The 13,895-nt window shown below is 40.5% G+C and overlaps 1 protein-coding gene across 1 annotated transcript in view; it reads left to right on the top strand.

Moving 5' to 3' along the window:
* The window catches only part of ZNF277 (zinc finger protein 277), a 543,940-nt gene that overhangs the window by 411,220 nt on the left and 118,825 nt on the right, over window positions 1-13,895 (top strand). Inside the window, exon 5 of the mRNA XM_053716721.1 lies at window positions 13,069-13,160. Within this exon, the coding sequence (XP_053572696.1) occupies window positions 13,069-13,160 (92 nt within the window). The remainder of the gene's footprint in view (window positions 1-13,068; window positions 13,161-13,895) is intronic.

Raw genomic sequence — 13,895 nt, 5'->3', positions numbered from 1 at the left:
TGACTACGAACGATAGACCTAAAGGATGCATACCTCCATGTCTCGATCCACAGGGACCACTTCCAGTTGCTGAGGTTTGCTTTTCTGGACCAGCACTTCCAGTTCATAGCCCTTCCATTTGGCTTAGCTACTGCTCCCAGAGTATTTACAAAGGTTCTGGGTGCTCTTCTAGCAATGGCCAGATCTCAAGGTACTGCTTTAGCTCTTTACCTGGATGATATCTTGGTTCAGTCTCCCTCTTTTCCCTTGGCAAGAGCTCATTCGGACTCACTACTGAGTCTCCTTTGGAATCATGGTTGGAAGATAAATCTAGAAAAAAGAGTTCTCTGATTCCCTCTACCAGGGTGTTCTTTCTGGGTACCATCATCAACTCCATGAGGATCATTCTGACCGATCAGAGACATTCCAAGCTAGCTTCGACTTGCCGCTCCCTGCAATCCACATCAAATCCATCGGTGGCTCAGTGTATGGAAGTGATAGGTCTATTGGTGTCTCCTATTAACATTATTCCTTTGCTCACTTCCATCTCAGACATCTACAGCTATGCATGCTCAGACAATGGATTGGAGTTCATTTAAACCTGTCTCAGCAGATTATCTTAGACAGCCAGACGAGAGAATCTCTCTCTTGGTGGCTGTAACAAGCACGTGCTTCTTGAGTCCGTCCTGGAAGATTGTGACTAAAAACACAAAGGATGCCGCTACAGAGCAATAGTAAAAAGTATTCTTTATTCCATTGTAAAAAAAAGCCAAACACACAGGAGAGAGCTCAGCTTGTCTTACGCGTCTCACGCTGCTACAGGGCGCTTACTCATAAACACAGAGCACAAGTAAAATAACTGGGATATTTGAAAGGTGAAACCTCCAGTCATTTGCGAGTCTGTAATGACATAGACACTCTAAAACATGTAGTCTTACAATGTTAGTATGATATATATATAAATGTAAAATGTACGTTTTGTACATGCATGTAGTTAGGGGACATTTTACATTTATATATATCATACTAACATTGTTATAATTGTTTGGAGTGTTCCAACCGTTTTTTTCTAATCTCTTTATTTGTTATAATTATTGATACATATCATAATATTGTTACATTTTTATCACAGTCTTCAAGTAAATATGATACTTTGTTTTTAACTTCCATGATGTTTTGACACGTTACCTTGACAATTAACTTGTGTGTAAGACTCCATGTTTTAGAGTGTCTACGTCATTACAGACTCGCAAATGATTGAAGGTTTCACCGGTCAAATATCCTGGTTATTTTACTTGTGCTCTGTGTCTATGACTAAGCGCCCTGTTACGGCGTGAAACGCGTAAGACAAGCTGAGCTCTCTCCTGTGTGTTTGGCGTTTTTTTTACGATGGAATAAAGAATACTTTTTTTTACTTTTGCTCTGTAGCGGCATCCTTTGTGTTTTTTGTACTGTGCGGGTTGTCCTCTGCTTTGTGCCGGCTCCACGCTGCCCTTGTTTGGCTCCAGACCTGTTTCTACCTGCTCTCTACATCCGGAGCTTTCTTGCAGCTGTATTTCTTCTTTGTGACTATGGATGCAAGCCTTTTAGGCTGGGGAGCAGTCTGGGATTCCAGGATGGCCCAGGGAACTTGGTTCTGAGAAGAGTCTTCTCTTTCGATAAATATTCTAGAACTGCAGGTGACTCTCAATGCTCTGAAGGCTTGGCCCCAGCTCAGTTTTGCCCAGCATATCAGATTTCAATCGGACAATATTACCTTGGTTGCGTACATCAATCATCAGGGAGGCACAAGAAGTTCCTAAGCGATGAATGAGGTGTCCCAAATACTTCAGTTGCCGGAGACCCACAACTGTTGTCTCTCAGCGATCCACATCCCGGTGGTGGAAATCTGGGAAGCAGACTTTCTCAGCAGACAATACTTTCTGGACCCTTCACCCGAGGTGTTTTCAGAGATAACCCCAAACAGGAGCGGGCCAGAGTGATCCTAATAGCTCCTTCGTGGCCTCGAAGGACCTGGTTTGCAGATCTAGTAAGGATGTCCTTTTCCCCTCCCTGGAGGTTACCTTACCAAAAGGATCTTCTAAGGCAGGGTCAGTTTCTTCATCAGACCCTAGACTCTCTACGCTTGACTTCGTGGCTCTTGAACACCTAGTTTTTGCAAAGAGAGGTTTTTCAGATAAGGTCAAAGATACCTTAATCCAGGCTCGGAAGCCTGTCACGAGGCGTATTTACCATAAGGTTTGGCAGACTTATCGTCATTGGTGTGAGGAACGTGGTGTTCCATGGCACAAGGTGAAGGTTTCTATCCTTTTATCCTTCTTTCAAGAGGGATTGGAAAAGGGATTATCTGCTAGTTCACTGAAGGGTCAGATATCAGCCCTATCTGTTTTGCTGCATAGAAGATTGGCTAATCTCCCAGATGTTCAGCCCTTTAGGGCCTTGGTTAGAATCAAACCAGTGTTCAGAAATGTTGCTCCTCCTTGGAGCCTCAACCTTATTCTTAGAGTTTTACAACAGGCTCTGTTTGAGCCCATGCATTCTGTTGATCTCAAGCTTTTGTCTTGGAAAGTTCTGTTTCTGAGTTTCTGAGATATCTGCTCTACAATGTGACCCCCTTATCTTGTTTTTCATGCTGATAAGGCGGTTTTATGTACTAAGTTAGGTTTTCTACCCAAGGTAATCTCAGATTGCAACATTAATCAGGAAATCATTGTTCCGTCTTTTTGCCCTTAAACTTCCTCCCCTAAGGAACGTTTACTTAATAATCTGGATGTGGTTCGTGCCTTGAAGTTTTACCTTCAAGCTACTAAGATTTTCAGGCAGTCCTCGTCCTTGTTTATTCTTTACTATAGCAAGGGCCAGAAGGCTACTGCTACTTCATTGTCTTTTTGGTTGAGGAGTATCATACACTTAGCTTATGAGACAGCGGGATGGTTGGGGTGTCTTTGCCTCCTCCTGGTGTTCAGCTAGCTGCCAGTAGTGCAATGCTGTTCCTTCAGGAAAGGATAACAGGATAATGAAGCAAATTTGATAATAGAAGTAAATTGGAAAGTTGTTTAAAATTATATGTTCTATCCAAATCATGAAAGAAAATTTTAGGGTTTCCTGTCCATTTAATTTTTCATAGCTGAATATATTCTATTTCAGGTAATGGGTCATATCCAGGATGGCCTCTGAGGACAGTTTTTTAAATATATATTTATAGTCCTCATTTTCAAGGAAAGTTTAAAGCTTAAATCTTTGTATTGTCAAACTAAAGATGACCGCAAAACATGAATGTTCTAAAATGCTGATCTAGAATTCCAGAGACAGACCCCAGAGACACAACACGTCATGCGCAGAGAAGATTGATCTTTGAATATTTTGTACCATATCTTCAAAGAAACAGAAATATGTCACAGTTGCATTTGTGCAATAATTTTTCATTGGAACCCAAAGGGACGTGTTATACTCAATTGTTCAGCTGTGTTCACTAAATATCCATTTCTTTAATGGACAGAAGAATTATTTTTATTATTTATTTGTATAGTTGTGCAAAATGCAGTAGTGCTGGCAAATATGTGGCCGGTCAGTGTTGTTTGTACATTTTGTATGTACCAGTATTCTAGATAATTCTAAAGTGAAGGAACATATTTCGAGCCATTTTACAAGTCTGAGTAAATAAAATCTGTCACTCAGACACTGGCAAATTGACAGATTAATAAATTAGGAGAACAAACTTGGAGCATTTGTAAACTATTCTGTCAGTCTAACATAACCAGCTTATCCATTCACGTATACAAGCTGAAATCCATTATCATGAAATGTAAATAAGCATGAGGGGGAACATCACTGCAACAGGGTTTTGCTTGGAAATGAAATTCACCTTTGCCTATCCAATGGTGTGAAGAAAAAATACGTAAGTATGAACGTCCGATTCTCCTCAGGGTTCTGCTGGAGGTCTTTTACATGCATTGTGGTCCCTGTGCTTTCCATGCATACGTCACAGGCTAGTGTTATTGCATATACACAATATAAATTACTAGTTAGTCAGACTTGATTTAAAGGGACATGAAACCCATGTTTTTCTTCTTTCAGGATTCAGATGGAGCATGTGATTTTAAACAACATTCTAATTTGCTTCTATTTAATTTGTTTTGTTCTTTTTGCATCCTTTGTTGAAGAGGATACCTTGGTAGGCTCAGGAACTGCTGATTGGAGACTGCACATATATGCCTCATGTTCTTAGTTCATCCAATGCATTGCTGTTCCTTCAACAAAGGATGCCAAGAGAATGAAGCAAATTAGATAACAGAAGTAAAATACAAAATTGTTTAAAATTGTATACTCTAACTCAGTGGTCTCAAAGTACAGGCCCTGGGGCCATATTCGGCCCCCAAGATAGTTTCAAATGGCCCTCCCTTGTTTAAGGTAAACCATTAATTGGGGCTGTCATTTTTTTTTAGGGTTCTAAGGTGTAACTAGTTGATGTTCTAAATAGGCACTCAAAAGATAAATATAAAGGCAAGAGTCCAGTGTCGACTCCCACCATGCACTGCTTGGATAAATGATACTTTTGACATTGTTATACAATTTCAGAATGATCACTTCACTTGGCACTCACAAGATAAATATAAATATATAGACAACTGTCTATGTCTGTTGTGGGCTACAACTCCCACCATGCACTACTACTTGGGTAAATGTCACAGTTCCTAGTATGTCTGACATTTACTCAGATCAAGTGGCCCCCATGAGTGCAGGACACTTGTCCAGTGGCCCACAGATGCATTGAGTTTGATACCCCTGCTCTAACTGAATTATGAAAGAAAACAATTGGGTTTCATGTCCCTTAAATCTTCGTTTTATACATACATTTTTCATTTTTAGAATAATAACTTTTCAGATTATATCAAAACATTATTGATTTGGTTATATACTATTAGAAATAACACCTTTACTAACTATTCTCTAGCTTTGCATAACCAACATTGTTATATTAATATACTGTATAACCTCTAAATCTCTGCCTGTTTCTAAGCCCCTGCAGGCTGTCCCTTATCTCAGTGCTTTTTCAATCTTCCACAATAACCAGACACTTTCTTTTTTACTCCTTACCCCTCCCTCCTCACACTTAGGTCCTTGTGCATATCTATCACACAGCCAAATAATTTTCTATTAATTGAATTAGTAAGGGGTTGATTCTGAGTACATAGATTTACTTGGGAACAGTGGGATTAAAGGGACAGTAAAGTGAAAATAACATTTTCCTGATTACAATAGAACGCATACTTTTCTTCTTAAATGGAAAGAGTCCACAGCTGCGTTCATTACTTTTGGGAAATAAGAACCTGGCCACCAGGAGGAGGCAAAGACACCCCAGCCAAAGGCTTTAATACTCCCCCCACTCCCCTCATCCCCCAGTGATTCTTTGCCTTTCGTCTCAGGAGGATGGCAGAGAGGTGCTTATGTGTGAGGATTATGGGCTCGTGGTTCAGAGCTTTGAGGCCTTTGGAAGTGACGCAGCCTTTTGGCTGGGCGTGCTTTTTTTGGACTATACGGTTCACCCAGTGTCCGGGCGTGGTTACGCTCTGTTCCCATTTCCACATTCCCGACCGTGTGACGTCTGAGAATATTCTAGTCCGCGGGGGTCTGGTCATAGGAGGTGGTGAGTTCCACAGCCATTGGGGGTGTCAGGTCCCGTACTCATTTCAGATTCAGTTACAGATGACTCTGATTCCGACACAATTATAATATCTGATTCAGATTCTGTGTCCGGTGATGAATCCTGTGTAGCCTTGTTGACTCCAGTCAACCATTCTTTGTTCCATATGCCATATGAGAGCACCCGGTTCCTCGGGCTCGGGCAACTAGGGATTTGCTGAGCCATCCTCCTCTGGGGGTCCTGTCTCCCTGGGAGCGAGTTCCCTACCGATTCTTCCTCCTACACATGCGGGTAACCCAGTTTATAGTTCCTCCACGTGGAGTGGTGTGTTCCCCCCACAGCTTGCAGCACGTTTTCGCCTTCAGATAATGTTGGCGCTTGCTCGTCTGCATAGTCCAGACGTTGCTTTGAGTATGTGCTCGTGCCCTATTGTCCCGGGTATTCCGCCTTGGGCTGGGCCTCCGTAGTATCCTGAGGGTTCTGTTCCGGAGTGTTGTGCTTTTTGGTACCGGATTGCACGCCTTCGCGTATTGCTCAGACATCTGTTTGAGTCACTGAATAACCCTATAGTTTACAGATATGGGAATTTTCAGTCTGATGGTCAGAATGGTACAACTCGTTAGACATATGGGGATGAGATAATCTCCTATTGTCCTTATATGAAGTTCTTTCCCAGTTTTTGTAAGATGGGGCTCCGTTTGGCTGATCCTACAGGTAGGCCTGTGTCTTTTTTTGGGGAGTTAACCTTCGGGTTGCCTTATATTTTATTTTGTATCCGATGGATGTCTTTTATTTGTTTTTTGTTTCCTTCGGGAACCATCTGGGATTGATACTCTTTGTTACTTCTGCGGAAGTTGTTTGGACATGTTAGTCCTATGTTTAAAAAATGACTGTTTCGTTTTCCCCTATGAGGGAAGGTTTATGCAGCTTGACGGTTAGGATCCCTGGTACACGCTGGTCTTGTCAGGTCCGTTCGGTCTTGCGGCTGTTCAGACACGTGGCGCTGTTCTGCTGAGCTGTTTCGGTAGAAGCGCTGAGTGCTCAGATTATCCTTGTTTTTCATGTTCCACTAAGCATTCTAGAAGAACTGGTAGGTTCGTGAGGCGGGAAGGATTGTCTCAGTCCTTATAGCCTACAGTCATATCCTCCAGTCACAGATGTCTGGGCGAAGGAATGTTCTGCTGCGTCACTCTATATCTGTCTTCTGATTTCATCAGAATCTAGAGTTCCTCCTCCATGTGGGGAGAGGGTTGGTGGGCTTAGGCCCCATCACCGCTGTTTGAGTGGTTTGGCCTTCAGTTTTAGGTCCATGGATGGTCCTGTTGGGACTTCATCCTAAAGCTGTATGGATAGCTGTCCAGCATGCTTAAGGTTTTGCATTTGAAGCCTATTGCAGCTCTTGGCACCTTGTAGGTGTCTGTGTAAGCGGTCTCTAGTGTATCTAGATACAGCTGTTGCTCTTGGACGTGAGGGTCTAATTGAGTTATGAGGCCTTTGGGTCTCCTTAGATGTCTCCGGGTGAGTTAGTTCTCCCCTTTAGAATCGTCGTCCTGGTTGATCCCTGTGGGGACTTTGTTTAGCTTGGGGTTACCCAGAGATGGCAAGGTTTAGCGCCTTTCTCTTCCCGGTGTCCTCTGTCTGTGTGGAGGTGATGGGTAGACTAATCCTGCTAGTAAGGGACCTCGAAGTATCTCTTCTGTTGTCCTGGGGCTTGGAGAAGTCCTTTTTTACAACTTTTGCCCTGCTCCTTGGAGCGTTGGGTTTTGGCTAGGGGTGGTTCCTTCCTTTGGTCAGGACTTTTGAGTTATTTTTTAGTTTGATGTCTGGATTCTCTGGATATATGTCCATTTCCCTTGTCTGGCTTTTTGGCCAGTTGGGATGGTTAGTTCCAGGGTAAGGTTCTGGAACTATTAAGCACCCAGACCTGTTTCTCCCTGAGATTTCTGCTTTATGAGGCTTCGCTCCTTCTTCCTGACCCAGTCTTGGGTTGTTTTGGAATCATGGATCTCGGGGTTGGTCGGGGTGTTCCATGGTAGTGGGAACTTGGGCTATGTCCTTGCTCCGTCTACCTGACCGGGTCATGGTTGGCCTGGTTTTACGAGTATTTTCTTACTTTTTACTACAGAGTAACCCATGTTATCTAGGGGTTACCTGGGTGATTTGCACCTCAAGGGTGTGGGTTCATACCCAGCTGCTGGCATTGGATTTCCAATTTCTGGTACACCTTAGGCTTGTATTTCCCTGGTCATTTTGCCAGTGTACCAGTGGGTTCTCTGCCCTGCAGATTTAAGGTTTAGCTGTTCCTCTGTTGGCACGTGACTTGTAGGGGGGTCCTTTAAAGGACATTTGTGTTGGGGATTTTCTTCCCACTTATCCGGTAGCTTCGGCCTTTGAGGGCAGTTGTCGTTCTTCCGGTTTCTTCCCTTTCATAGGGCATATTCTCCTTCCTATGGAAATTAAGTCCTTTTTTAGGATTTCTCTGGGTCAGGAGGTAGAGGTGGCTCTGCCTGGAGTCTTGCCGGCTCCAAGTCAGATATGGGGCCTTGTTTTTGATTAGATACTTGTCTATGGCCTTGTCTGTGGTCAGAGTCAGGTTGTACTAGTACTCTGGAGAGATGGCTATTCCATTTTTACGCTTGTTCCTGTATCAATTTCAGGATTCCTTTGTACCTGTACTGGATCCCTGTGGCTGGGTTGGTCCAGCGGGGTTTGGGTCTGCAGGCAGACTGTACGAGCGGTCTAGGGGTCGCTGTATCTCTTGTATGTGAGAGCCTATTGAGTCTAGCCTGATAGTTCTGTCTGCTGGGAGATGGTTTCTCCTTTCGCCTTGTTCCATCCAGGAGACGGTTTACTCTTCCTTCGGGTTCTGAAGGTATACTCTCCTTCTCGGGCGGCCTTGAATGGAGGCTTGTGTTCCCCTTTTTTAGGGGTCTGAGTGTAGGTCCAGCAGCTTAGGTTGCCTTGAAAGTTCTCTCTGTTAAGGTACTGTTTTTGTGCAGGCCGTTTATTGTGGACTGTGGCTCCTTCTTCTTCCTTGCAAGCCCCTTTGGTGGTGTCCTATTATGGACTCTGTGTTTTTAAGCCTGTGGTTTTGCCTGGGTCTATTACATGCCTTCATGGTTGAATACTTGGGTATTCTATTGCCGGATGCAGGGAGGGTTTTGCTCCTCCGTTGCGTCCATGCTTGCAGGATGTTGGGGAGATGTTTCTGTCTCCGTGTCTGGTATTGTCCCGGTTTTCATTTCGTTATGGCGTGGCCTCTTCTCTGTTTGGGACCATTTAGGTCTCTGTGAGCTGGGCTTTTAAATACCTGGAGATGTTCTTTTTGTATTAAGGGACCCTTTTGTTTATCCTCGGTTCTCCTTTGTCTTGTCCCTTTGGGGACTTTAGGCTGGTTTCACATTCATCTGTGGAGTGATGGTGGGGGACCGTTTGTTGGGCAATGGTGTCTTTTGGAGGCCTGTTGGCTCAGTCCAGTCTGTTCACGGCCTCTTGTTTGGCTCTGGACTAGCTGCGAGTCAGTGTCACTGGGGCTTATTCTTTCAAATTTTTCTAAGCTTCAATGAAGCAGGATTTTTGATTGGGTTGGGGTTCAGGCCTGGTGCCCTCAGTTTGGGCCGCCTATTGTACCCTACCGTCTTGGCATTCAGTGTCCTCTATAGCTTGGGTATTGATTTCCCAAAAGTAACGAATGCAGCTGTGGACTCTTTCCATTTAAGAAGAAAAACATAAATTATTCTTTCCTGATCATTTTCTTTTCTTCTGATGGATAGAGTCCACAGCTCCCCACCCGTATTTTATGTGGGGCTTCCTTATGTTCTTCTGGCACCTTTTCACCCTGATATTTCTTCTGTTCCTTGTTCCTCTGCAGAATGACTGGGGGATGAGGGGAGTGGGAGGAGTATTTAAGCCTTTGGCTGGGGTGTCTTTGCCTCCTCCTGGTGGCCAGGTTCTTATTTCCCAAAAGTAATGAATGCAGCTGTGGACTCTTTCCATCAGAAGAAAAGAACATTATCAGGTAAGCATAATTTATGTTTTTAAACAACTTTTCAATGTACTACTATTATCTAATTTTCTTCATTCTCTTGCTATCCTTTGTTAAAAAGGATACCTAGGTAACCTCAGGAGTAGCATTGCATTATTGGGAGCTAGCTGCTGGTTGGTGGCTGTACATAAATGCCTCGTGCATCACAAGAATACTGTTCCAGCCACCTTCTTTCTTACAAAGTACCTTTATGCATCAGGGTCCTCAGGCTTGTAACAAACAACATTTCAGACCTACACTAGGTCCTTAGTCATGTCTGAGTACATACACATAGATTTCTGCCTCTTTATACCTTTTACAAGCACCTGTATTCTGCATCCTGTTGTATAATATTGCCATCATGGGGAGATGAAGATTATTATACATAGAATTGCTACACATGGAAATACTACCATCCTGTGGACATTCCAAATATAACTAACAAATTATATTTTTGGCTATACAAACATGATAATAATAGTGATTAAAAATTACATGACTTTTTTTTTATAACAGAAATCATATATGTACAATAAATTTAAAAAGATTACTTTGCACAAACATAATTAAGATCCAAGCCTAATTCAAAATTAAATAAAGGACAATCAAAATCCTTATTATGGCATTTTAGTTTCAATGTTTCCAAAAGATACACCCAAAACATTTCTCTAATTTTTAACTGGAGCTGTCTATGTTCTCCTCGCCTAATAATCCTTACTCTTTCTATAATTTGGAACCTAAGCTGATTTATATTGTGTCCTACTTCTAAAAAATGGGAAGAAACAGGGGCTTCTTTATTTTTGCATCCATTGTTTGACTTATGCTCGTTAATTCTCTCCCTGACCTCCCTCATGGTCTCTCCAATATAAATTAGATCACATGGACACTTAATAAGGTATATTACATACTTCAATCTACATGTCGAGTATTCTTTTATTTTATATTTAGTACCCTTACAATAGTTACACCAAAAGCATGGATAGCATCCAGTTCTTGATGGACCAATTTTTTTTTTTAATACTCACTTTTTCACTCCCAATGTCTGCTTTTACAAGAAAATCTCTTAAATTCTTATTTCTTTTATATGCCACAATTGGATAATCTATAAAGGCAGAAATTTGTGGATTATATGATCTCAATATTTACCAATGATTTCTAATTATACATGTGTTTTTTTTTTCAACAAATTCCATTATATTTTATGACAAATATGATTCTTCCTTATGCACATTTTTTTTTATCCTTTTATGCATAGGCCTCATTTTTTTCACTGTTTTTAACTGATCTTCAATTAAATTCCTAGGATACCCTCTAATTTTTTTTTATTAGCCATTTGACTCAACCTTTGTTCCCATTTTTGTGGATCTGTTACTATCCTCTTAACACGTATGAATTGGATTCTTGGTATTTCCTTAAATATACTTGGGGCATTACAGCTACCATATTGTAATATATTATTCCTATCTGTCACCTTTGTGTATATATCTACTTGTAACATTAATTTTTCTTTATAAACTAATGTTCAGGAATTGTATACCATGTTCACTAACTGTTAATGTAAATTTCAGTCCCCCAACTAAAATCCTCCACAAATTGCATAAGGCATACAATGTCACCCAGCCACTTGCCAAATATGTCATCTATGAACCTCCACCAGGAGGCGCCATAGAGACCGAACAATCTGTGGGGATAAACAAAATGCTCCTCAAAGTTGCTCATAAAATATTAGTGTATGATGGGTGACATTGGAGCACATAGCTGTGACTGTCACTTGTTTTTGCATGAAGAAAGTATCCACAAATAAAAAATAATAGTAATGTAACACAATACCAAATAATTCCAGTAAAAAAATTGAACCTGTTCTTCAGAATACACAACCTGGGTTCTCAAAAAATACAGTTAGGCTTGTGAAGTTTGGCGTAAACACTTCCAATTCTCACAGGAATTGGAAAACCCATACATTTCAGAATTTAATTAAAGGAAAAGTAGACAAAAAATGATAGCATATTTTACAAAAAAAATTCTACACAAAATTCAAAAATGTTTTACATTATAATTTCGGGGGGGGGGGGGGGGTTTCATGTCCCTATAACTCTCAATTTCATATTCATGTTTTTTTAATTTGTGTTTATTTTGTATTTGACTATTTTGATCTACAGAGAGGAAATCTATCAATCTATATGTTTTTCTGTCTATCAATTCAGCTATCTCATAAAGCACATTTAAAGGGATATGAAACCTAACAATTTTAATACAATTTTTTAAAAGTTGCCAATTTACTTCTATTTTGAAATTTGCTTCGTTCCCATGGTATTGTTTGTTGAAGAGATACCTAGTTAGGTGTCTGGAGCACGACATGGCAGGAAATAGTGCTGCCATCTAGTGCTCTTGTAAATGTATAACTCCTGCAAAACAGATGCCATATAGTGCTTTATGCACACGGCTAAGCTTTTTTTCAACAAAAGATAAAAACAAAGAAAATGTTATACTAGAAGTAAATTAGAAAGTTGTTTAACATCGTATGCTCTCTCTGAATCATGAAAGAAAAATGTTGTGTTTCGTGTCCCTTTAACTATATCAATACGGTTCCTTTTATAAAAAACAAACACTGTAGATCTCTGCTCAATTCCAATTGTAAATAAACTTCTAAGTGGCTCATTTCACTTTTCCTGCAGTCTTGTGTGCGTCCTCCCTGCGCCGTTCTCTGTCCTCTAGCCGTCAATAGAGTTTCCCAGCTGCTTTAATGTATTATTTGCAGATGCATTCATTGTCAGTTCTATCCATGCTTGCTGTGAGTAGTATAACCCAAGTATTAGAAAATGTGCACCCTGACAGATTTTTTAATCCTCTTGCTGGGAGCAGAGATGGAAACTGAATTCTAAGCACTGCTTTATCTTTGGTTCTTTAGATGACACAGGGAAAGATCTAGCATTTTCTTTGTTAGGGTTTTTATATTTCTGGGGAACTGGTCAAGAGACAGCTCTGCTCATATCCTTAGTAAGTCAAGCCTCAGTAAATCTAAAATGAAAATTCCCCCTCCCCCTTTCATAGGTGTACGTGGCTGACATTATTTATGTTCGTCTTATTTTTTTTCTTCTTCTATCTAAATATAATTTTATCATAGTTTATTTCATATCTGTTTTACTGCCATTTTCTAGTATTGCGATTCTAACAACATACCCTATATTGCTACATGCGAGATGCTGCACATTTATGATAACAGATTATTTCATTTTGTGGCTGTGAGGGAGCTGTGCAGAGCAGATTTATGTTCTGCCTCAATAAATTCTATCTTTAGATAAATAAAGATGTGATTATATCATTAGGTTTTAAAAATATTGGGATTGAAAAATAATCACTACAGCATTTTTAACAAATCATAACCTACTTTCTTTTTTTTCTTTTTTTATTATTAAAACAGAGAGAAATTCTGGAACAGCAGCAGTGGGAAAGATATGACACAAGTTTTCAAAGGCTGTGTATATTTTGCAGTGAGGAATTTAGAGGAAACAGGTTTGATTTTCTTTTTTTGTTATGTCAATGAGATATCTAACTTATTTTAATGTATGTAATAGGAATATTATTTAAAGGGACGGGAAACCCCAAAAAAATCTTTCAAGACTTGAATAAAACATTCAATTTTAAACAACTTTCCTATTTACATCTATTATCAAATATGCTTTATTCTCTTGTTATCCTTTGCTGAAGGAACAGCATTGCACTACTGGCAGTTAGCTGAACACATCTAGTTAGCCAATCAAAAGAGACAAATGTGTGCAGGCACCAATCAGCAGCAACCTTCCACTAGTGTAGGATATGTGTGTATTATTTTTCAACAAGGGATACCAATAGATCGAAGCACATTTGAAAATAAAAGTGAATTTAAAAGTGTCTTAAAATGACATGTTCTATCTGAATTATGCAACTTTAATTTTTACTTTCATTTCCCTTTAAGTGGCTTCTTCTTTGAGTCTAGTATATGAAAAAACATAATTTCTTCTTACCTTTCTTCCTTGGTGGTGAGAATATATAATTCCTTACTTGTGGGAATTCTTCTCCTGGCCACGAGGAGGAGGAAAAGACACTCTACGCCAGATTTTTAATCATCCCTCCTACTTCCCTTTCCCTACCAGTAGTAAGTATAGCCAAGGATAGGAGGAAGAAGTAAGAAAGATAGTATGGTAAAGAGGTGCAAACTAGAACTGCCACCCACAAGAAAAAATGGGCGGGTTCGTGGACTCTCACCAC

Source organism: Bombina bombina, chromosome 6, assembly GCF_027579735.1.
Source record: "Bombina bombina isolate aBomBom1 chromosome 6, aBomBom1.pri, whole genome shotgun sequence".
In the NCBI taxonomy this organism is placed as follows: domain Eukaryota; kingdom Metazoa; phylum Chordata; class Amphibia; order Anura; family Bombinatoridae; genus Bombina; species Bombina bombina.
This window is presented reverse-complemented; position numbering and strand designations above follow the sequence as displayed.